This window comes from Heptranchias perlo, chromosome 30 (assembly GCF_035084215.1).
Source record: "Heptranchias perlo isolate sHepPer1 chromosome 30, sHepPer1.hap1, whole genome shotgun sequence".
In the NCBI taxonomy this organism is placed as follows: Eukaryota; Metazoa; Chordata; class Chondrichthyes; order Hexanchiformes; family Hexanchidae; genus Heptranchias; species Heptranchias perlo.
Window position 1 is genome coordinate 14,997,587 of NC_090354.1, and position 23,196 is coordinate 15,020,782.

At 40.1% G+C, this 23,196-nt stretch overlaps 1 protein-coding gene across 1 annotated transcript in view; it reads right to left on the bottom strand.

Moving 5' to 3' along the window:
• The window catches only part of mpp2b (MAGUK p55 scaffold protein 2b), a 274,695-nt gene that overhangs the window by 59,218 nt on the left and 192,281 nt on the right, over positions 1 to 23,196 (bottom strand). Inside the window, exon 4 of the mRNA XM_067968959.1 lies at positions 5,941 to 6,093. Within this exon, the coding sequence (XP_067825060.1) occupies positions 5,941 to 6,093 (153 nt within the window). The remainder of the gene's footprint in view (positions 1 to 5,940; positions 6,094 to 23,196) is intronic.

A 23,196-nucleotide genomic window follows, 5' to 3' on the forward strand; every position in this document is an offset into this window, starting at 1 on the left:
ACATGGATTTTAGCAAGGCTTTTGACAAGGTCCCACATGGCAGGCTGGTCAAAAAAGTAAAAGCCCATGGGATCCTAGGGCAAGTGGCAAAATTAGCTCAGTGGCAGGAAGCAAAGGGTAATGGTCGATGGGTGTTTTTGTGACTGAAAGGCTGTTTCCAGTGGGGTTCCGCAGGGCTCAATACTAGGTCCCTTGCTTTTTGTGGTATATATTAATGATTCAGACTTAAATGTAGGGGGCATGATTATGAAGTTTGCAGATGATACAAAAATCGGCTGTGTGGTTGATAGTGAGGAGGAAAGCTGCAGACTGCAAGAAGATATCAATGGACTGGTCAGATGGGCAGAAAAGTGGCAAATGGAATTCAATCCAGAGAAGCATTTGGGGAGGTCAAACAATGCAAGAGAATACACAATAAATGAGAGGATTCTGAGAGGTGTAGAGGGAGAGAGAGACCTGGGAGTGCATGTCCACAGATCCCTGAATGTAGCAAGACAGGTAGATAAGGTGGTAAAGAAGGCATATGGTATACTTTGCTTTATTAGCCGAGGCATAGAATATAAGAGCACGGAGGTTATGCTAGAACTGTATAAAACACTAGCTAGGCCACAGCTTGAGCACTGCGTATAGTTCTGGTCACCACATTACAGGAAAAATGTGCTTGCACTAGATAGGGTGCAGAGGAGATTTACGAGGATGTTGCCAGGACTGGAGAATTTTAGCTATGAGGAAAGATTGCTCAGGCTGGGGTTGTTTTCTTTGGAACAGGAGAGGCTGAGGGTGATTTAATTGAGGTGTATAAAATTCTGAGGGGCCTAGATAGAGTGGACAGGAAGGATCTATTTCCCTTGCAGAGAGGTCAATAACCAGGGGTCATAAATTTAAAGTAATTGGTAGAAGGATTAGAGGGGAGCTCAGGAAAAGTGTTTTCACCAGAGGGTGGTGGGGGTCTGGAACTCACTACCTGAAAGGGTGGTAGAGGCAGAAACCCTCAACACATTTAAAAAGTACTTGGATGTGCATTTGAAGTGCCATAACCTATAAGGCTATGGACCAAGTGCTGCAAAGTGGAATTAGGCTGGGTTGCTCTTTTTTTAACATGATGGGCCGAATGGCCTCCTTCTGTGCAGTAAATTTTCTATGTTTCTATCCTCTATGTTTCTAATGCCCCTTTAGCGAAGCTGCTAACTTGGAAGGAGTAAATAAGATTACATCACTGTTAAGTGAATGTTAAAAATGGTGGCAAATATTGAGGTTGACAAAAATTTTCAAGGGAATCAATTAGCACTGACAGAAGTCAGCTCAAGGTTGATCATGTACCTATTGAGATTCAGCATTTCCCCTGATTTTCCCAAGGACTTGCATTGTAATGGCGCATCTCTGGGTCGAGACCCGTGAACGGTGCAAAAAAAAGGAAATTACGGAGTAAGTAACTTACGCCATTAATTAGGCCACTCCATATTTTCCTAAGATTTTTGCGCTGCTCCGTTGTTATCCTCGCCAAAAACGGTAAAAAGTTCATTATCATAGCCCCGCTGTCCAGTAAAATTAAAGGGGATCGCAACTTTCTTGGATTAATGCCAGTGTTCACGCTGCTGCCACTTAGGCAGAATTAATGGCTTTGGTGTGGCCCTTGGTGACTTGGCAGCGACGTGAGCTACTGTTCAGAGATCAGGGGCAATTTTAACCCCAAAGAACAGGTGGGTTGGGGGCAGGTGCGAGGTTGAAACAGCAGCTTTTTGAAGCACAAGCACAACCCGGCTTCAACGTGCCACTTTCGGGTTTAACCCAGGTGTGTTTGGATGCACACACACATCCGAAACCCAGAAGTCCCATCCCCACTTACTGCTGGCGGCTGGATTGAAATAGTTGAGGTACTTGATTTTTTGTTGATTCTAAGTATGAAACCAATTTGACTTTACCTGCACGGGGTTCCCATGGCTTCGCAATCTTGCCAGGGAAAAGGAGACGAGAAGGGCCGTATCGGTGAGCACAGAGACCTAAACAATTTTTCCAGCCATGTAATACTGAATAACCAGTCTGTGTCTGAATGAATTGTAAAGGAAACTATAGGAACAATCAACTCTGAAAGCTGCCACAAGACATGTGTGATTCAGCAGATTCCAAGCAGTAACCACGTCATGGAAGGTGGAGATACCAGCTGCAAATACACTATTGGGCCAATTACAATGGACCCTATAGAAATAATGTGTAATGAATCCCTGATATGTGATAATCACAGATCTCAGAAAATTAGAAGACGTCTGGACACCTGTCAGCCATTCCATGCTGAAGAAAATGCAAGAGAGTGTGGAGGTGTACTGGGCCTAGGACCTTGCCTTGCAATTCTGCTGCTGCCTCTCATCGTCGCATTGTCTCAGTGGTGACAGAAACTTTAGTATTCGAATTTTGGCATGCTGAATCCATGGGAAGAATCATAAATTGAATGACACAGTATAGAGGAAATGTAAAGCAGTGGAAAACCCCCTTCTACCTTACACAAAACATTAGAAACTGAAACTTTGGTGGAACCATGCTGAAGATAATCAGAACAGAAGTACATAAAAGATATGCAAATTATGCAAAATATATACAGGTATTGTCATTATGGTAACCATAAACTGTGAGACTAAAAATTCAATTTGCAGGCCTCATTGGTGGTTGCATGTTTTGAGCCTTGTCTTATCCTTAAGACATTGGACCTGTTTGTGTACCTTGTTAAATAAAAGATCTTTTGAAAACAGGAGGCTTGATGTAGCATGGAGTACCTTTTATTGTGTTAATTGTTAACTCTGTATTCCATAGGTGCATCTTTTTTTTATTTCTCTGTATCATTTGTACATGACTTTAATATAAAGGAAACTAATCAGCAGTTGTTTCTGTACACAGACTGTTTACAGTGCTAAAATAATGTCAACTAGTTGCTGAAATCCTGACAGAAATAGATTTGGAATGTAAAGTCACCTTTTCAACAGACTTCTAAATTAAAAAAAAAAGTATCATAACAGAAACAACCGCTGTTATAATTGAAATGATGTGGAGATGCCGGTGATGGACTGGGGTTGACAATTGTAAACAATTTTACAACACCAAGTTATAGTCCAACAAATTTATTTTAAATTCCACAAGCTTTCGGAGGCTTCCTCCTTCCACACCGTTCACCTGACGAAGGAGGAAGCCTCCGAAAGCTTGTGGAATTGAAAATAAATTTGTTGGACTATAACTTGGTGTTGTAAAATTGTTTATAATTGAAATGCTCATTTGCTCAAATTGGTAATTTATTGTTTTATCGTAGGTATTCATTTCCAAATATCTAAAGCTGGGAATATTGTAGCAAGAATTCTTAGTTAACCTTAAAAAGTGTTCTTTGCAGATTTCCAAATATGCACATTTTGTATGATATGTTCAGTGATGCTGAATATTATGAAGAGGAATATTGGAGAAATGTTTGAATATGCATAGAACACTTGATCATTCGCAATACACTGAATAAAGAGAAACATTATTCGGTTGCACCCCTGCGATCGGCCGCATCCCCCCCACCACACGGACAAGACCCATCTCCCCACCCCCCCGACCGATGTCTTCCATGATCTTCCCCCCCATCTCCCCTCTCCAATTCCCGGCTGCTTTCCCTCCTGACAGGCAGCCAGCCTGTCAGTCTGGTTCGCTGTTGCGCGGGAAACCCAGAAGCAAAAATAATTACCTTCAACTGAGTTGCAATCGCAAAATCCAACACAATCACTTCCGGGGTTCCCATGCGAATATACACCGCCTGCTGAATTCCCAGGTCAAGGTCAAAATCATGCCCCAGGTTCCTTAAAACAGGTGGCCTGAGTTTGTTTGCTTAGCTCCTGGGGAGCCTGATCCTTAGCTGAAAGTTGACTTTTTGCAGGTGTTAAATCACATAGCACTTTCACTCAGATGAGGGTTTAAAAATTGGAATAATTCTGTCATAAAAAAATCTGAAACACACGACTCCCTGGTCAGCGTTTCCGATTCCCTCCTGGATGTTTCCCAGGAACAACAGGAAAATCTGGAGGAAGTTATTGGCAGCGAGATTGGTGCGCTGGACGGCTAAATTTACATCACCGTTGCACGAAAGTCTGGGCCCAAGGCTCTAAGCTCAGCACAATGATGATGGAGAGATATAAAGTGTCAACCCATAGTTTACTGAACATTGATAAGGAGCTAAAATTAATGGCTACAGCAAGTGATTCATTGTGATGAGATACCCAGTAATTTTCTACACTTACTGCGTGTGGTGTGATTTGCTGCCTGTGCATCACAATTTTTGTAAAATGTCCCAGTGAAATGGTAGTTTCTGAGCAGACCTGAACAGTAACAAATCACTTGCCCTATTATGGGATGACTACTTCATTTAAAATCAGTCCAACTATTAAGCCCTTTATTTATTACGGAACCTGCATTGATGAGGTGTGATTCATCCATTTGTGGTTTAGCTGTAGCAATTCTATCAAATGATGTACTTAATCAAGTGAGAGTACGGCATATTTGATAGGCGGAGATAATTGTGTGAGGGAACCATTACATTCATATCATTAAAATAATCAAATAAAGGTGTTGTTTCAGTAAATGTTTTCAAGATTAGCACTGACAGAGCTTAAGTTGAGAGAAATTTTATAGTTATCTAAGTGCACTATTTGTTAAATTGATAATAAAGTCATACCATTTAATATTAGAATAAATTTGAGCACGGTAAGTAGCTTCAAAAATATGGCAAATGGAGCTTACTGTCGTTTATCCTCAAGACCAGTAGAGGACCGAATGGACATAGAGGTCAGACAAAATAGCCTAGATTTTCCAACTGGCATCATTTCATTGCCAGGATTATCCATTTTTGTTAAAATAGGATGATTGGAAAATCTAGGTTAAATGTCTCCTTGAGGCTGCTGTCTGAATCATAGAATCATCGAAAATTTACAGCACAGAAGGTGGCCATTCGGCTCATTGTGTCCTCGCCGGCCGAAAATGAGCCACCCAGCCTAATCCCACTTTCCAGCACTTGGCCCGTAGCTTTGTAGGTCACGGCACTTCAGGTGCACATCTGAGTTGAGGGTCTGTGGTTTTGATTTAGAGGGTTACCTCCAAATTTGTCCCTTTTCCACAAATTATATTTCTGTTATGTCTGCAAAGTCTCTTTTTTTTAAAACAAGTGACTAGAGATTGTTTTATGCTTTATCTCACATTTTATTGCAGTTTGTATAAGATTGTAGTTGAAGACATCAGGTGACTAGGAAATTGTTTTGGGGGGAGGGTGGAGAGAATAGAGAGGCTACAATGGCTGCTAGTCCACAGCCTGAATATTTGCAGCAGAGGGGGTTAAGTTCAGAATAATCAGCATCAACAATAATCGTGACATTGTGAATTTGCGTGATTCAGAGAAAGGGGGAGGAAGAAAGAGAGAAATTCTCTCTCCCCATGAAACAATCGAATTAGAACAATAGCACAAAATCAATAAATAGCAATGAAGTGGTAAGTATTGGGCCAACTGGGTGACAGCATATTATTTGACAACTTTTATATTTTATAAATTCCTGGTCAAAACATGTTCAGACCAGAGTTACAAAAGATTAAAACATGGTTTGACTAGAGTCAAATTTGCTTTGAATCCTTTGATGAATTGGTTATGGTCTTCTACCATTACTGACCATTCAGAAGTTTCACTATGGTGCCAGTCACATTTCAAATTATTGACTGTGGCTTTTGGATAGGGTCCATATTTAAAACATGCTTCCCTCACTTCATCAATGGGCTTTTTCCTTTAGTCTATAGGTGACCCAGTGACACTTGGCAAAATTACAGCCTGGGAAACTCGAGTGTGACGTCAATTAAGATTGTAATTTGACCTAGAATTAAAATGCATTGTAGCTAAAGTACAAATAAAGAACATCTGACAATAGTGAGGCTGCCCTTTACCTGAAAATGTGGTTCTTGGAGAATATGAGTGAGTTCAGCTACAGAAGCATTCTCCTTGGCAATTGGGGTGATATCTTCAATGATCTCCTTCACTAACTCCAAGTTATTATCACGCACAGCCTCCAGCTTAGTGTCTTCCAGCTTCTCATGGGCCTATGTGATATAAATCGATTTATTAAAAACAGAGACATGGAACAGGTTAGCCAAGTTCTTTATCAGAAAGATGTGAATTACTAAAAATCAATATTTAAGCTTTATATAGTATGAACACTTTATGCAGCCACATACATCCCCCCTCTTTGGAGAGGCCTAGCCAATCTAAATTAGATGCGCCTGGTACATACCATGACAGTAAGCTAAGGAGGCACAGGTTCAAACAAACGGAAGCCAAATTTAGGATTGATGTCAGGAAATTCTTCTTCGTACTAAGAGTGGGCAGTATACAAAATGGACTTCCAGGAAGGAGGATGGAGCCAAAACCCCTGGGATCATTTCAGAAGTAGTTAGATATTAGTATGTATGTTCTTTTTGGATGGATGAGCTTGAATAACTGAATGGCCTTCCTGATCTATGCCTATCTTGTGATCTTACAGCATGATATATATGTGCAGTGGAATGAATTCATTTGTAAAAATTAGACATGTGTTTTCTTTGTTCAACAACAGCAAGATCACTGCACTTGGCGAGTAGTTTCAAGTGATGAGTGAATGCTTTGTAAAATGTAGAGTTTTTTTTCTCCATTTCTCCCACAGGCGCTGCTTCATCCTAATAACATCCTTCAGCTGAAAGCAAGAGATGGTCTGGGCTGCGGATATTTATAAAAAACTAGTTGGCATCTCCTGTGGTGTTGCACACAGGGAATAAAGAACATGTAGCCTTCAGATAAATTAAGGTCAGAAGGCAGGGTACAATTGAACCAGAGTACACAAACGTAATTCAGTTATCATTTTAAAATCATACATTGTCGTATTTTTATATAACATAAACTTTGATTTTATCTTAGTATTTATCATTAAATAGCAACATTTGGGTCAATTTGGGAAGTCGAGTTGGTTGGTTGGAGCATAGGTGTTTCTCTGTAATACGGCTGAAGAGCTGGGAGATGCCAGATTGAGACACTACAGCATCACCATTGGTGGGAGGGTGTAATACACAGTGACAAGTTTACGTAAGAAATCTCCATTATAACTGTGGACAAAAGAATTTATAATTGGGAAAGTTCACAGGACGTATGTGCAGACATAAGGTTTTTAATTCAGGTAGATAGATTGCTTCATGGCCACCGAGTGAAAGGTGCAATTCAAATCGTGCAACTTACAGCCTCCCTCTTGCTAAGATGGAACATTTCACTGCAGCATAAAACTTACAGTGGTGACTTATAACACCATAAAAATCCCCAACTCAATTAAGAAAGAGCAAGGGGCAAGTAACCCTGGTTGTGGTACAACTACTCAACACCTTGAGCTACCAGGTTTGGATGAAGGTAACCAAAGATGCATACATTTGGCACTATGCACTGGTATTCAAGATTGCAATAATGGGAAAAAGTAGGATATTTATGTCATGCAGTATTCACTCTATATACCCAGTGAATGGAATAAATGCCAATTCTGCACACAAATGGATGTCGCTTCTGATTAAAAAATAAATAGCAGCATTAAGACAATTCCAGCAGAAGCACCAACAAATAACTTTGTTGTGAAATTTAAATCATCCTCTTTACAAAAGGAAATACAATTTTCTTTTCTTGAATTAGTCAATATCCCTCCGTGTGCTCAACTCACTCAAAAGTTTCTCATTAAAAATGCAATCAACAACCACAGATTACAATAGGATGCTTACTATTTCTTCAAAATAGAGAGTCATCTATTGGTGACACCAGAATCTCCTGGAGCTTTACTGTTGCCTAAATTTCATCATAATTTTCTAAATTATAATTGAAGAAACTAAGGGTTCAATTTTAACTGTTCCCGACGGGTGGGAAATGGGCAGCTGCGGGTCAGCCATACATTTTATAACCTCCCTGATTTTCATTTCCATTGACTTCGATGGAAGGGAAAATCGAGTGGGGTGTAAAATGAGCTCGAACAGTTAAAATCAACCCCTAAAATCCTCCAGATAGCTCAGTTGATAAATTCAATGGCCAGTTTGGAACTTGGCCATACAGACCAAGAAAGTGATACATTTAATCCCTTGATTATGCTGATTTAGGCAATCACAGATCAGGTAGTAATAGGGATGTTACAATTGGTTCAACACCCCAGGGCTTGGAAGAAGGAATGAGCCTGGTTCCTGCTTCTGATTGCTATCCAGTAACTCCTGCTGATAAGTGTAAATGTGTGGAAATTGGGTGAGGGTAGGGTGAACCTCGGTTGTGAGTTCCCTTACAGTTGAATAGCCTGCTGACACCAACCATCTACGTTCACACATTAAGAGTAGAATCTGGTTACAGCGATCAATTTGGTCAGTAATTATTATATCATTGATCAGTATAGGCAATTTTTGAAGTACTGCTGAGCAAAGTTGATCAATGCTTTAAACGACTGAGTAATTAGCTGCCCCCCTCGACTCACCATTGCACCACTCAGAATGTTCTCACTCTTAATATTAGTCTTTTTGTTCTAATCATTTTCAGCCCAGTACCAAGAGCGGAACTGTGCTCAATGCATTTTAAACAGCTGAGCTGCTAAACAAAAGGGGTTTAGCATTTAAACGCTAACATTCTGAGCAGACCATCAGTGGGAGAGGCTGAGCAGCTGATTAATCAGAAGTGTTGCTATTTAAAGTGCTGATGGACACTGCTCATCAGTTCAGCAACAATAGGGGATTCCAGCACAAAACTGATCAGTAGAACTAATAAAGAATCCAGAGCTAATATAAATGGATTTTGCAGTTTCATTTGAACATGGTAGCCTAGAATTGATTTTTGGTGATATTAACTGATGGAGGCTGAATACATTCATATGAAATTCCTTGGCTGTTTCAGTGCAGCCATTAACCCACTTTAAATGGGTTAATACTTCCACCCAAACAATAGACAAAGGAGTGAGATACAAAAACATTAAATATTACCAACTGTGCTTTCTTGGCCAATGTCTGCATGATCATTAAAAGCAGATACCACTGGATGTGCATTTTCCAATTCATTTCAGTTCATTATTGACTGACTAAAAGAAAAGAGCACAATAATTTTTGGGCAAGGAATGATTAAAAGCTATTTAGTATTTATTCAGTTTTGTAATATGATGATGAGAGCTTTCAAGTGCACATATGCTGCTTGAGTAATTGTACACATTAAAATTAATACAGTGAATTATTTTTAAACCAGATGTTTATGAAAATATTCAATTGCCTGGCATGGAGCACTGGTATTCCAACGTGCAGTCCCAAACAGTGAAGGGCACAAATTTGAGCTCCAATTCTGTTGAGTTCCAGCATCGAACAGCTGAGATCAGGCATTTCCCCACGGTGAAAGTAACATTTGCGCCAGACAAGTACCAGGCAATGATCACCTCCAACAAGAGAGAGTCTAACCACCTCCCCTTGACATTCAACAGCATTACCATTGCTGAATCACCCATCAACATCCTGGGGGTCACCACTGACCAGAAACTTAACTGGACCAGCCACATAAATATTGTGGCTACAAGAGTAGGTCAGAGACTGGGTATTCTGCGGCGAGTGACTCATTTCCTGACTCCTTTCCACCATCTACAAGGCACAAGTCAGGAGTGTGATGGAATACTCTCCACTTGCCAGGGTGAGTGCAGCTCCAACAACACTCAAGAAGCTCGACACCATCCAGGACAAAGCAGCCCACTTGACTGGCACCCCATCCACCAGCCTAAATATGCATGCCCTTCACCATCGGCGCACTGTGGCTGCAGTGTGTACCATCTACAGGATGCATTGCAGCAACTCACCAAACTTCTTCGAAAGCACCTCCCAAACACACAACCTCTACCACCAAGAAGGACAAGGGCAGCAGGTACATGGGAACAACACCACCTGCATATTCCCCTCCAAGTCACACACCATCCCTACTTGGAAATATATTGCCGTTCCTTCATCGTTGCTGGGTCAAAATCCTGGAACTCCCTACCTAACAGAACTGTGAGAGAACCTTCACCACACAGACTGCAGTGGTTCAAGAAGGCGGCTCATCACCACCTTCTCAAGGGCAATTGCCAGCAATGCCCACATCCCATGAACAAATAAAAAAAAGGAAAGATTGGAAGGAAAGTCCCTAAAAGACCACTGCAGCATTCTTTAGCCAAGGGTATCACAGAGAAAAATGGTGTCAGTATTATTAATCCACCTCACAAAGTTACTTCTTCACCAATCCCCTCTTCAATTTCACCACATCAACACTAAATTCATCAACAGTTAATTCTCTTTCATTCTCGGAATAGAACCATAGAAAAGATACAGCACAGAAGGGGGCCATTCGGCCCATCGTGTCTGCGCCTGGATGTGGCCGACAAATTCATTGTGCATCCCAATTTGCCCTCAGGAGGTACTGGTGGACCTTCTTCCTGAACTGCTGCAGTACCTGTGCTAATGGTGCTCCCACAAGGAATTTAAATAGGGAATTGCAGAATTTTTACCCAATGACAATGACAGAACAGCAGTATATTTTCACATCAGGATGATGTGTGACTTGGAGGCAAACTTCCAGCTGATCATATTCCAATGATCTTCTTGCTTTTGTCTTCTCAGTGACAGAGGTTGTGGGGCTTGGAGGAGCTGTTAAAAGAAGCTTGGTGAGTTGCTGCAGTACATCCTGTAGATAGAACATGGTAAAGGCCAGTGTATTGGTGGTTGAGTCCAGTGGCAGGCGCACCAATCAACAAACTACATTATCCTGGATAGTGTTGAACATCTGGAGTGTGCCTGTGGCTACACCCATACATCTGAGCGGTGAGTATTCCATCATACTCCTGACTTCATAAGACACAGTATTTATTCAGTAATGCTGAATGTGCCTTATTCCCTGCACTAGTACACTACAAATCAGTAAATTCTGCACAAAGCAATGGACCAAGGGTAGACATAAAAGCTACAATCATTCAGGTTTTCTCCTACTCCTTGCTGCTAATATAACAGCTATTTGGTTCTGGCACACCGTGTGAACAATGCAGGTGCCTTTAAACAGAAACACCTCCACAATTACCCGACATATGTGAGTTCAAGGAATTTTGTGCTATCTTCTCTTTCAGATTAAAAATACTCAACTGACATTTCATATTGTGCTGCTTTATTTCACCACGGATGCACACTGCAAATTAACTGATATAATACTCACTTTTCAAGCTTCTTGTCACAGTCCCACTGTTAGGTGTATAATTTACATCTTTCCAAGCTCAAAGTAACCGTCTGAGGCGGTCAGTAACATTTAATCCTGAAAGCTACATACGAATGCCTAATAATTAATTGCCTTCTGAAATAAAACTGTCTTCTGAAGCAAAATGTTAAATATCAGAGTTTTCACTTCCAGGTCACTGAGGTCATCAATTAATGATGGTGGAAAATATCAGACTTCATCAGCAAGTACTGCAGGAAGCCAAATCGATAAAATGGCCAATTTTTTAAAAAATCGCAGACAATTTTGCTTAGAAGAGCTCTAGTTCAAGTCTGAAAATGAACTATAGAATGAGAAAGGCCATTCAGCCTAGCAAGCAAGACTGAGCCTTGGTTTAACATCTCATCCAGAAGATGGCACCTCCCTCAGTATTGCAATAAAGTGCTAGCCTGGGTTACGTGCTCAAATCCTGAAGTGGAGCTTGAACCCATGACATTTTCACTCAGGTGAGAGTGCTCCCACTGAGCCAAGGTTGACAGCTAATAAACTTTAAAAAAAATGAATGTAGGCTTCAAAGTTATAACACAAGGTTGGACATCCAAATACGAGAGAGCATAATTCAGCACAGTGCTTGTCAAAATCAATAGCAATTGCTGTGCCTCAAGATCATTGGGCGAGGGAACGGTGTCCTGACGTTTAAAGTGTTGTTTGGCTCCAGGACATCAGAAAAGCAATTTCCAGTGTGATTAGAAACTTTACCAAACACACCAGGAGAGGTTTACTTTACAGAGGTGTCAAACTGCTGAAATTTCTCAAGAAAATCTTGCCAGAAGTTAAAAGAAAGAAAAAAAATATACTAAAAATAACCCAGGAGATGCTTCAGGTGGAGAAATACAATAACTTGAGAATTTTATGCTCTATAAAATACCAGCAAAAATCGACTCTAATCAAAGCTCTTAAAAATCACAGGGTAGAAATTTGTCGGTGCCCGGCAACGCACAGCTGATTTGTTATCAGGACCATAAAGTCTGGCTGATTTTTGTCATCCTTAACCCAGAGTTACAGAAGCCGACTGTAACGCACCTACTGCTCCGGCCAAGATCAACTAATTCAGCAGAGACTAAGGATTGAACCAGGCATCTTTCAGATCGATATGCCTCAGCTGCTCGTTCACTTGATAAACTTGCTGAGCCATTAGGAAAGATGGAATGATGTTTTTTTGACACAATCATTTATTTGGGTAGCTCCACAACAGCAATCCAAAAACAGGTTCACCAACCCACCCCACCCACCCCTGCTTACACTGTTCTTTGTGGAGCCACACAGGAACATGACCTGTTGGCACTAGAGCAGCTTTGGAGAACTGACTCAAGGGTCTCCAAACTGAGAGGAAAATTGATGTTTCTGGGGAAAAAAGTCCATTATTTTGAACAAAAAGTACTTCCTTCCAACTTTTCTTCTTCCAGAAGCAAAGGCTTTCTATGTGCTTCATTATCTTAAAATCTGATTCTAACATTAAAGGTGACTGTAGAATCCCTTTCCCACTTAATTGCTGACCAGTAATTGATGCAAAAGTTCTGAGTTTCTTGTACGACACTCCTGAGCAACAAACCCACTCCATTCCTTGTCCACTAGTGGGTAAAGGTATATGCAGATGTTAAAAGTTTTGGGTCTGCCTTAGATATTCTCTTGGGACAGCGGTGCTGCTAACTTCAATAAATGATCCAAGAATTTTACATTGAGGAGTGTGCCATACTTCTCAATATCTAACGATCCGATAGCATAACCCAAGGGTATAACACTAGAATCTCTCTGTCATCTTAACAGGATATTGCATCTCTGCATGTGTCCTGGCATTTACTTTTCCAATTTTCCAAAGGCAGTCTGAAAAAACAGTTTAGTGAGACAAGGCCAAATATGAATCATTGAGCCAATTTATTTTACAGACAGCAAATCAATGTACAGAGAAGCAATTGTAATTAAACCTCCCTTACTTCATTCAATTTTCACTTCTTTCCTTGAAAAATGAGAAAAATAATAAACCTTGCACTCTGTCCCTTTTGTGGGCTGACTGACTTGTTCTTAATATTACCATCCTTTCTACTCAACTTCTAATTGCAAAAACTGGCCTGCTACATCTTAGTTCCAGGTCCAGGGCTGGAACTCTCAGTCTCCCTGCTTAAAACCTGACTGAGCAGCCTTGTGTCAATTTTCCTCTTTTCTCTCTTTCTGTTTCCAGCAAGAGGGAGGGCTATCTCTTCAACTCCTTCCCCTTTCAGGGATTCACCAGTAGGCCTTTCAACAAAACTGACTACCTCCTCGTCCGAGAGTATATTCTTAGCAGATAGGTCATGCTGGCCGCATGTGAAAAGGATTATCCCTACCACGAGAGGTGGTATTAAACCATCAGAGACAAGATAACAAATTACTTAATGTCTCCAGTTGTCATAGGCAACTATAAGGATGGTTGGCTCATTAATATACCAAATCCCCTTAATTTCAGTTGGAATAGTTGGTAAGCTTTATAAACCTGTGTGAGTTCACTGTTTCAAATCATAACTCATTCCCAAATCCTTTCCATGAAGAAAATCAAAAATCCTGAAACATGACTATGGATGTGTCGCATTTCACTCATTAGAAGTTGCACTCACTCATTTTGGTTTAAAAAGGTGACCTATTTTGATTTATTTCACTCTTATAAGCAGAAAGGCTCCATTTATTTCCAACCTGTAACATGCTGTTGCTCATGCATTTCATGCAATTGCCGCCACTCCCTCCTCCTCCATGTTGACAGCCTTATTTATAAATGACAAGTTTTGAAACTGTATAAGTTTGAAACTATGCCATAAAGCTTGCAGGTGGATGTGTCTTTCTGTATCTGGTTATTGTGAAGACTAACAGCTGCAATCACTTCCACTTGTGCATATGTTAATGCAAGAAAAATAACCTTTGAATGTTGCACAAGTCAAACTTTTGAAAAATATATATTTTTAAAAGTAGGTTCATATTTTGCCCCCAATTGCTTTGTGGGTAAATGCCAAACCCAGTACTGTACTCACTTTACAAACCAAGATGACCACAGGTTTAATCCCCAGTCTCTACTGGGTTAGGCAATCACAGACAATTGACCTCAATACCCGTAGGCCATGGAGGGAAGAATATCATCTGCTCAAGGTCCTATTTCTGCTTGTTAGACAGTCATTCCTACTGGAGTGAAAGAGAGTGAGAGAGCGAGAGAATGGGAGAGTGAAAAAAACAATGTTGGATGACTAAGCTCAGACTCAACTGAAATGCACCCCCTTCAGTTGAATAGCCTGCCAACGTTCACCATCTAGACTCGTACCTAAAGAATAACCAAGCGAATGAGGTAAGAGCGCGCTCCTGGCATCCACAGAAGTTTATGCCAACACAAGTGCCTACCCTCAGGAAAGGATGGCAGAAAGTGTGACCATACTTATATTGCTGATGATAAGTACCGCAATGACGTTCACACTAAACTCCCACCTCCAACTTGTTTTCATCCCACTCACAGTGGATTAGCTTTATTGTGGTCAAACATATGTGCATCTCACAAGACACCATGGATGGGTCAGTATGTTTTTTCTGTCAATTTTGCCTTTATCAAAAAAAAGTGAAATGTCTATTAATGGATATATAGATTGTAAAGGATTAAATCCAAGACACTGAGCAGATTTTTGTTGAAATTTTGCCTGAATTCAAACCAACTTTCCTTTTTACAAAACAATCAGTTGCTATCAATGTGACGCGAAACTAGGAAATCAAAGATCCAGTGTCCTCTCCAGTTCCAAAGAAGAGAACAGTAGCTCTTATCAGTATTGTAACAGTATCATGCATCACTGGGTCTCAGGCTCAGAAGGCATTGGACTGAAAGATTAGTCTTATAGAATCAGCAAACTATAGACCATAAGACCATGAGAGATAGGAGCAGGAGTAGGCTATTCAGCCCCTCGAGCCTGCTCCGCCATTTAATGAGATCATGGATGATCTGATTTTTTTACCTCAACTCCACTTACCCGCCCTTTCCCCATAACCTTTGACTCCCTTGCTGATCAAAAATTTGTTTAACTCAGCCATGAATGTATTCAATAACTCAGCCTCCACAGCTTCTTGGGGTAAAGAATTTCAAAGATTCACGACCCTATGGGAGAAGAAATTCCTCCTCATTTCCGTCTTAAATGGGCAACCCCTTATTCTGAGACTATGTCCCCTAGTTTTAGATTCCCCCATGAGGGGTAACATCCTCTCAGTATCTACCCTATCGAGTCCCCTCAGAATCTTGTATGTTTCAGTAAGATCTCCTCTCATTCTTCTAAACTCCAATGAGTATAGACCCAATCTGTTCAATCTTTCCTCATAAGACAACCCTTCCATACCCGGAATCAACCTAGTGAACCTTCTCTGAACTGCCTCCAATGCAAGTATGTCCTTCCTTAAATAACGGCATCAGAACAGTATGCAGTACTCCAGGTGTGGTCTCACCAGCACCCTGTACAGTAGTAGCATGACTTCCCTGCTTTTATACTCCATCCCCCTAGAAATGCCAATATTCTGTTTGCCTTCCGGATTACCTGCTGCACCTGTATGTTGACTTTTTGTGTTTCATGTACGAAGACACCCAGATCCCTCTGTACCACAGCATTTTGTAGTATTTCTCCATTCAAATAGTATTTCGCTTTTTTATTTTTCCTCCCAAAGTGGATGACTTCACATTTTTCCTCATTATATTCCATCTGCCAAATTTTTGCCCATTCGCTTAATCTGTCAATATCCCTTTGCAGACACTTTTGTGTCCTCATCGCAATTTGCTTTTCCACCTATCTTTGTATCGTCAACAAATTTGGCCACAAGACACTCTGTTCCTTCATCCAAGTCATTGATATATATTGTAAATAATTGAGGCCCCAGCACCGAGCCCTGCGGCACCCCACTAGTTACAGATTGCCATTTTGAAAATGACCCTTTTATCCCGACTCTTTGTTTTCTGTTAGTTAGCCAATCCTCTATCCATGCCAGTATATTACCCCCAACACCATGAGCTCTTATCTTGTGCAGTAATCTTTTATTTGACACCTTATCGAATGCCTTTTGGAAATCCAAATATACTGCATCCATTGGTTCCCCTTTATCCACCCTGCCCGTTACTTCCTCAAAGAACTCTAATAAATTTGTCAGACATGATTTCCCCTTTATAAAACCATGTTGACTCTCTTTGATTGTATTATGAGTCTCCAAATGTCATGTTAAATGTCCTCCAAACTCTTCAGTTAAAACGAGATGCTAAGAGATAACAAGATGTATTTTACCCTTCAGAACAGATGAAGCAAGAAGAAGATTTAAAATGCATTACTCATTCACAATCTACTGAAATGAACACAAATGGCCAATATGCTGCTATAAAAAGCAATGCAGTTGGCTGGTAGTAAAACTAGCCAAGTTAATGTTAATCAGAGAAAGTAGTAAAGAAAGATCCCAGATTCCACCCTGCCAATAATCATGATCTTATGAATGACTTGTTCACTTTGCACTACTGTTATAATATGTATAAATCTCAGGAGAGGAGGGAGGGATAATGAGCGAGAATGAAAGCAAGAGAGAGAGAACAAACGAGAACACATGGTGGTGGGGGGGAAGAGAAAAAAAGAAAAAGAGGGAGGTATAAAAAAGAGGATCAAAGAAAGCAAGAATGGTAGAGTACTGGAGACAGAGGAAGAGAAGGGAAAAAGCGAGGGAGGGAGAGGGTGGAAGAGTACATTTTTCTGTCTTGCACCTTCAATCACAGCAAGTCGGATGCAGTAAAACGAAAGTGCAAAGTCAATAAAATCACTCATGAAATTGAGTGTTGGCAAAGCTACTGAAATTAAACGGACCAAAACAAAATAGATATTCAACAGTGACATTAGATGCAAATTGATACTTTTTTCTGCCAGGATAAGAAAGGGCTTGGTTTGCATGCAGTAGTTTTTGAGCTGTTAGATAGGCAGTGCTTCATGTTTTTAGATAACATGATGTGGAGATGCCGGTGATGGACTGGGGTTGACAATTGTAAACAATTTTACAACACCAAGTTATAGTCCAGCAATTTTATTTTAAATTCACAAGCTTTCGGAGGCTTCCTCCTTCCTGAGGAAGGAGGAAGCCTGAGGAAGGAGGAAGCCTCCGAAAGCTTGTGAATTTAAAATAAAATTGCTGGACTATAACTTGGTGTTGTAAAATTGTTTACAATTTAGATAACATGACAGCGAGTAGTTTTCATTGGGAGTATTTGTGGGATGTAATGAAAGGAACTGTGCATGTTGATTTTTGTGTTGAATTTCACAAGAATGAGAACATTAACACACAGACCTGATGGGATGGTAGAACTTTAAAAAAAAATATTTTAAAACTTGATTTCTCCGATCTTGTCTTAACAGACAAGGTGCCTCAGAATCAGCAACATTTTTTCAAAAAAAGAAAAATTCAATGCAGCACTTTGATACTTCAGAAAGTTATCTAGCGAGTGACTGAGACATACAACTAAGGAACATTCACAGTCCGTGTTAAATCAGTTGCAGCACTTGTTGGGATGTTACATGTCGCCTCAATGCTCTTAGATTGTGGGGGGGAGGGGGGTTGGTGGGAATCAGTCAGGGTTCCTGCTCCTCATCCAATGACCCATGCTGATGTGCATTTATGTGCAACCACCCAACACCATGTTTATTAATGTCTTTGGGAGTTTTGTTGATTTGCACAGATGTTTTCACCTTCTGTCTTTGTTTGGATGCTTTCTCGTGTAGTTAAAATGAGCTAGAAATTATCACACATTACCACCAGCCTGTTTCACATACAGAATCTAAGCCCTCCCCACCACTCCAACCCAACTGTGGCAGCTGAGCAGAGGATAGACAACATGTTCATTGTTGCCTTGCACCATCAACATGTGTGGGTGACACAAAACTACAAAAATCTGATATCTACCACAGAGAATGATGCACAGTTCATCTGAGTTAGGGTGAAGGGCCAAGACTCATAGTGCAGGACAATACCAACGTTGAAAAGACAAAATGTATTTATCAGGGAGTAATGGCTAAGTGACACTACGTTTGCGTTTTAAAAGCCTGTAGGTTATAGTACTAAGTGTACACAGTTCCTAATTTTTTAGCATAAAACAAATCTAGGCTCACAGTGAAACCACAGTAAACAAATCATTGAACTTATCTCTGTAACCATGACAGTTTATTTTATTGTTATTCAGGCTGTCCTTATTCTTTCAGCCCAGTAAAAAGGAAAGAAAATCAAATCTATAAAAAAAGGAAAACAGAAAAACAAAGTAAACAGTAGTGAAGAGGTAAGATTATCATGGTTCCAAGAACACTAATTGACAAGTTATTTAAAAGATGTACCTATGTTTTTTCCATGGTCTTCCTGGTGCAGTAAACGGTGTTCAGTGGAATTCTCGTATCAATAACAGCTGGATAACCATTTCTAATGGCATCAAATGCAAACTTTTGGTGGTATGTATCTAGGTATGAAACTGCAATTTTTCATGAATGTTGTGTTTCTTGCTGACTCTTAGGACATGACACTAAATGAAATTCAAAATGTTTCCCATTTTCACAATAGAGAACCTTAATTCAATGGCATTTTTTGAAAAAGGGTTCAATAAAGGTTGTGAACCTAAGAAAACCTTTGCACATCACTGAAAGGTGCATATACAACAAATGGTCTCACTTGAAAGAACTAGCAGAATGGCAATGTGCACCCACTCTATGACAATGCAGTTTGTGCAACTTCTAAAACTTTACTTTCATTGGATTCCACATCTGATTGTCTTTTGCAAGAAGATAACTTTCTATGTTTTATGCTGCAATTGCTATCAAAGTTAATACTTTGTGCAGTGAGTGAGTTTGTGGGGATTAGAAGGACTGCATCGTTCATGACAGGGAACTTTGAACACACACAATTGACTATATAAGATGGCAGTCTTGAAAATGCAGTGACTCCTGAGTAAATAGGGAGTTTATCAATTTTTTGTTGAGCTATTTGGTACAAAAGTTGCACAATTCAAACTGGGTTAAGGAAGTTTCCAACATTTATCTCTGTTAAATGGCTTGTTAGCTGCTTGAAAAGAGTTAGGACGATCTGTAGATTCTTGCCCTTTCAAAGTTAACGAGTGGGAAATTCAGCCCAATTACTTACAAAATGTGATTGGAATTCCCACTGCTCAAACTGCACTCTTATGAAACAAACATTTCAGAACTTCACATCTCACAATTTCAATACAATATAGCCCTGAATGAGTGGAAGATGTGGCTCACCCGTTAGGCTCTTGCAAAATTCAATAATGTGCTCATACTCACTGTCTAGGGTCACATGTGAAGAATGACCACCTGAGTGAGATACTGGAGGAGTGCCAGTGCCTTTGGATCATAGTGTAGGCTGAGTTAACACTTGCACGAGAGAATATTGGGAAAAATATAAATCTTGCACGGGCACTTGCAAAGTTGCCCCAGCTTGATTCATAGCCACCAGGAGAAGAGGCGGAGGCAAAAACTAAATAAAACAAGCAGAAAAAATAAAGATCTCTTTATCTACCAGCTCCATGTCAGTACTCCCTCGAAACAAACAGAAATAGGAGCTTTGTTGTATGTTAGTGCTGAAAGCTGTATCATGATTCAAATATGGCACTGCTACTATACATAATTATTTAAAAACCCCTGCACAACAGTTTTACATTTACAATGTACCTATTAATCCTAAAAAGAGTACAGTAAAACTATTATATTCTTTGTTGCTATTTTGATTTGTATCCTAATCTGGTTTTACCCAGAAATTGTCGCAGGGCCTTGGTTACAGTTTTGGGTTTTTATACTAGATATTTCCTTGGGTTTAGCATTGGCCGTTCCAGCAAACAGGCCTCTTGTCCTTTACAAAGCAGAGTGTGCTTTTACTTGCCCAATCTATATAACAAATATCTATAATTAGATAAATAAAATCTTTGAATTGGTAACGCTGTAGTGTTAATGGGAAGGTCTGCTATTCCTGCTTCCTCCATATTATAGCATTGCAATCTCCAAAAAACTAGATCACAAGAGGACCTGTTATTCTTATTTGCTCCAGAGGTGGCACTGCAACTTCTCTCAGCCTGTTACAACAAACAATGCTAAAAGACATACCATCTCCTCCAACTAATCAAGAACAAGGACACAGGAGATTCACTAGAATCTAGGTAAATGCAATGATATCCAGGGAGTTGAACGGAGAACCCTTGTCACTGCACTGTTTTTGGTAGGTGGCAACATATACACTCTCTTTTACTATAAAATACTAGACAAATGTATTGAACATTAAGCAGGTCAATATGTAGTACTCACAAGCAGTATATTTACAACATTCACAAACTTTGCTAATCAAGAATTAGGAATCAACAAAAACACTTCTCTTGTGTTTATCCTCCACATTAAACTGACTCTCAAAATGTAGTTGCTTAATTTTTATGTAGGTACCCAAAGCCCGCTGCCTCACCTCTTATCCCAATGGCCTTAGACTAACTACAGAATTTGTGCAATATTGCCTAAGATGTTGCTCCAAATTGCTTTGAGGATAAAAACATTTGAACTATTTTGCTGCTAATTACATTTAGGTGGTCGGACATTCACAGAATTCAGAAGTGTTTGCCCAGACAAATACCACCGCCAAAGAAACGTCCTGGAACAACCCTACTGGATGTTTGTATTTGAATGAAAAGGCTCAACTGCTTGCTCAGATTCAAACACTTTGAACGATCTGTGAGATGGATCCCCTGCCAAGGACAATGGTACCAACTAATCCACGTGTATCAAGGCCTTCGGCAGATCAGGGTGTAATGTATATATTTTCTGCAGCTATCAGAAACAGCTGGCAGTAACCAACTTTAGCCCCGCACGTGCTTGACCAGCAAGCAATAATCTAATAAATAATTCATCATGGACAAAAATGCTTTATTTTTGTCACAGCTTCAGAGAAACAGGCCACAGCACTTGGATCAAAGGCACACCAGCAGTCAAGCTTGTCCGATGTATTGATTGCATAACAAGAGATCAGATGGGTTGCTGATTAATGGTTTTTCCAATTTCTTCCTCCTTGGCTCTATAGTTAAATAATAGAGTAGGATGAATGTAAACATGGAACATGAAAGGGTGAAACATCTGACCTTTTTTAAAACCATTACAAATGGTTTTATGTGAAGTAACCTGTAATTGGGCAGTACTAACCTTTATGGCCGGAGCTGTTGTGCTGTCTGCCAGAGGCAACTTCTACTTCACTTCATTCGAGACTTAACTGAAGACGGGTCGTTCAATGAACATAAATTAAAACTGCTGCCTCTCTCTTCCACTGGAATGGAGTGGTTGTCAGAAGCCATTGTTGTTGATACACAAGTGACTGATGGGAGGGGGAGAGTGAATTAAAGAGAGTGAAAGCGAGAGAGAGAGAGAGCGCATGCATGAGAGAAATAGTGGAGAGAGTGCGGGAGGAAAGAAAAGGCAGAGAATATACGATAGAGCAAAACGGTGAAAGAAAAAGAAAAGAACAGGTCATGGTCGCAAAAGGCCTGGAAGAGCTGGCAAAATTCCAGGCTGCCTTAAACTACGTCTTTCTCTCCTCCCCAACTTCAAATTAAATATTACATATTTCCTTACATATTATTTTTAATCTATAAAAAGTGTAGAAAGTCACAGATTTAGCTCTTTGCCCTTATTAGAGAACCCTCCCAACATTAAAATCTAATAAATGTTTTTTTCCCCAGTAACCAAAGGTACAAACAATATCGAGGATGGTTTTTGTTTAGAGACGCCATCACTTCAACTTTCACTTCTTTGCTTTTGTATTAACAACAGGGTGGATTTTTACGGAGAATAATTAGGGAGCCATTTCTAATGATATGTAATCTGAGTGAATCTATAACATACATCCTTCTGTGACTGCATTTTACTTTATGATTCATGGTATTATATCAGTGCATTTCCACCTACAGCATTTGTTAACTTCACTCCGAAGTCGTCACATATTCCCTGTGTCCCTACACTGTTGTAAGGTCCTAGTTGCTGTTATTCCAGCTGACGAAAAGGAGGCCTCGTGTCTGTGCTACAGATAGTGTCTCCACAGCCCAACATTGATTTCATGCTGTCAAGTATGAAGTGTTTAAATGCAACAAAGATTAGAAACAAGTTTCCAATAAATCTTGCATTTGAATTTGATGAGGTAAGGGACATGATCGCATATACCCATTTTCCCCTATTGGATTGCTGGGGACTTAAATACATAACCAACCGCCGTGAGAATGATTGGGATTGTACGCAGGCTACATCAGTGCAATTGTTTCCAAATTGACTGCCGTTTCAGAACTGGTCTTCATACATAATAAAAACACATAAGTGCTGGAAATGTGTTTCCATTCTCTGGGCACATAAACACACAGAGAAGGTGGTAATTGATTCAGGGTCAACTGATAGCTTGAAACGCGAGCTGGATTTGGTGAGAAGGGGGATAGATACATCAACAGCATTGCTTGTTCTTTGTTCAGGTAAGATAGGGGAAACAGACTTAGTATTCCTAAAACTATGGGGGCAATGGGTAGTGGTGCTGAGTAAGGGAGCAGTGCATGATAGAACAATCAATCATACAGGGACTCTGAATTGAGTGTTGAAGTAATGAATGGTCCTTTCTTGATCTGGACAAAAGAATAGTATGCATCATAATCTAAGGCCTAAACCCATTTACAAAAAGCAGTTTCAATGATGCATGCTCTGTTTCAAGGCAAAATGTTTCACACAAACACAAATGGGCCAGTCATATCTCTATCAACCAGAAATCAAGACTCACCTGAGCTTTACCGGGGTAATATGGCTCATTATTGAAACAAGCAAATCCTGGAGACAAACGGATACATGGTGGAAGTACTCCAGAACTTGAACATT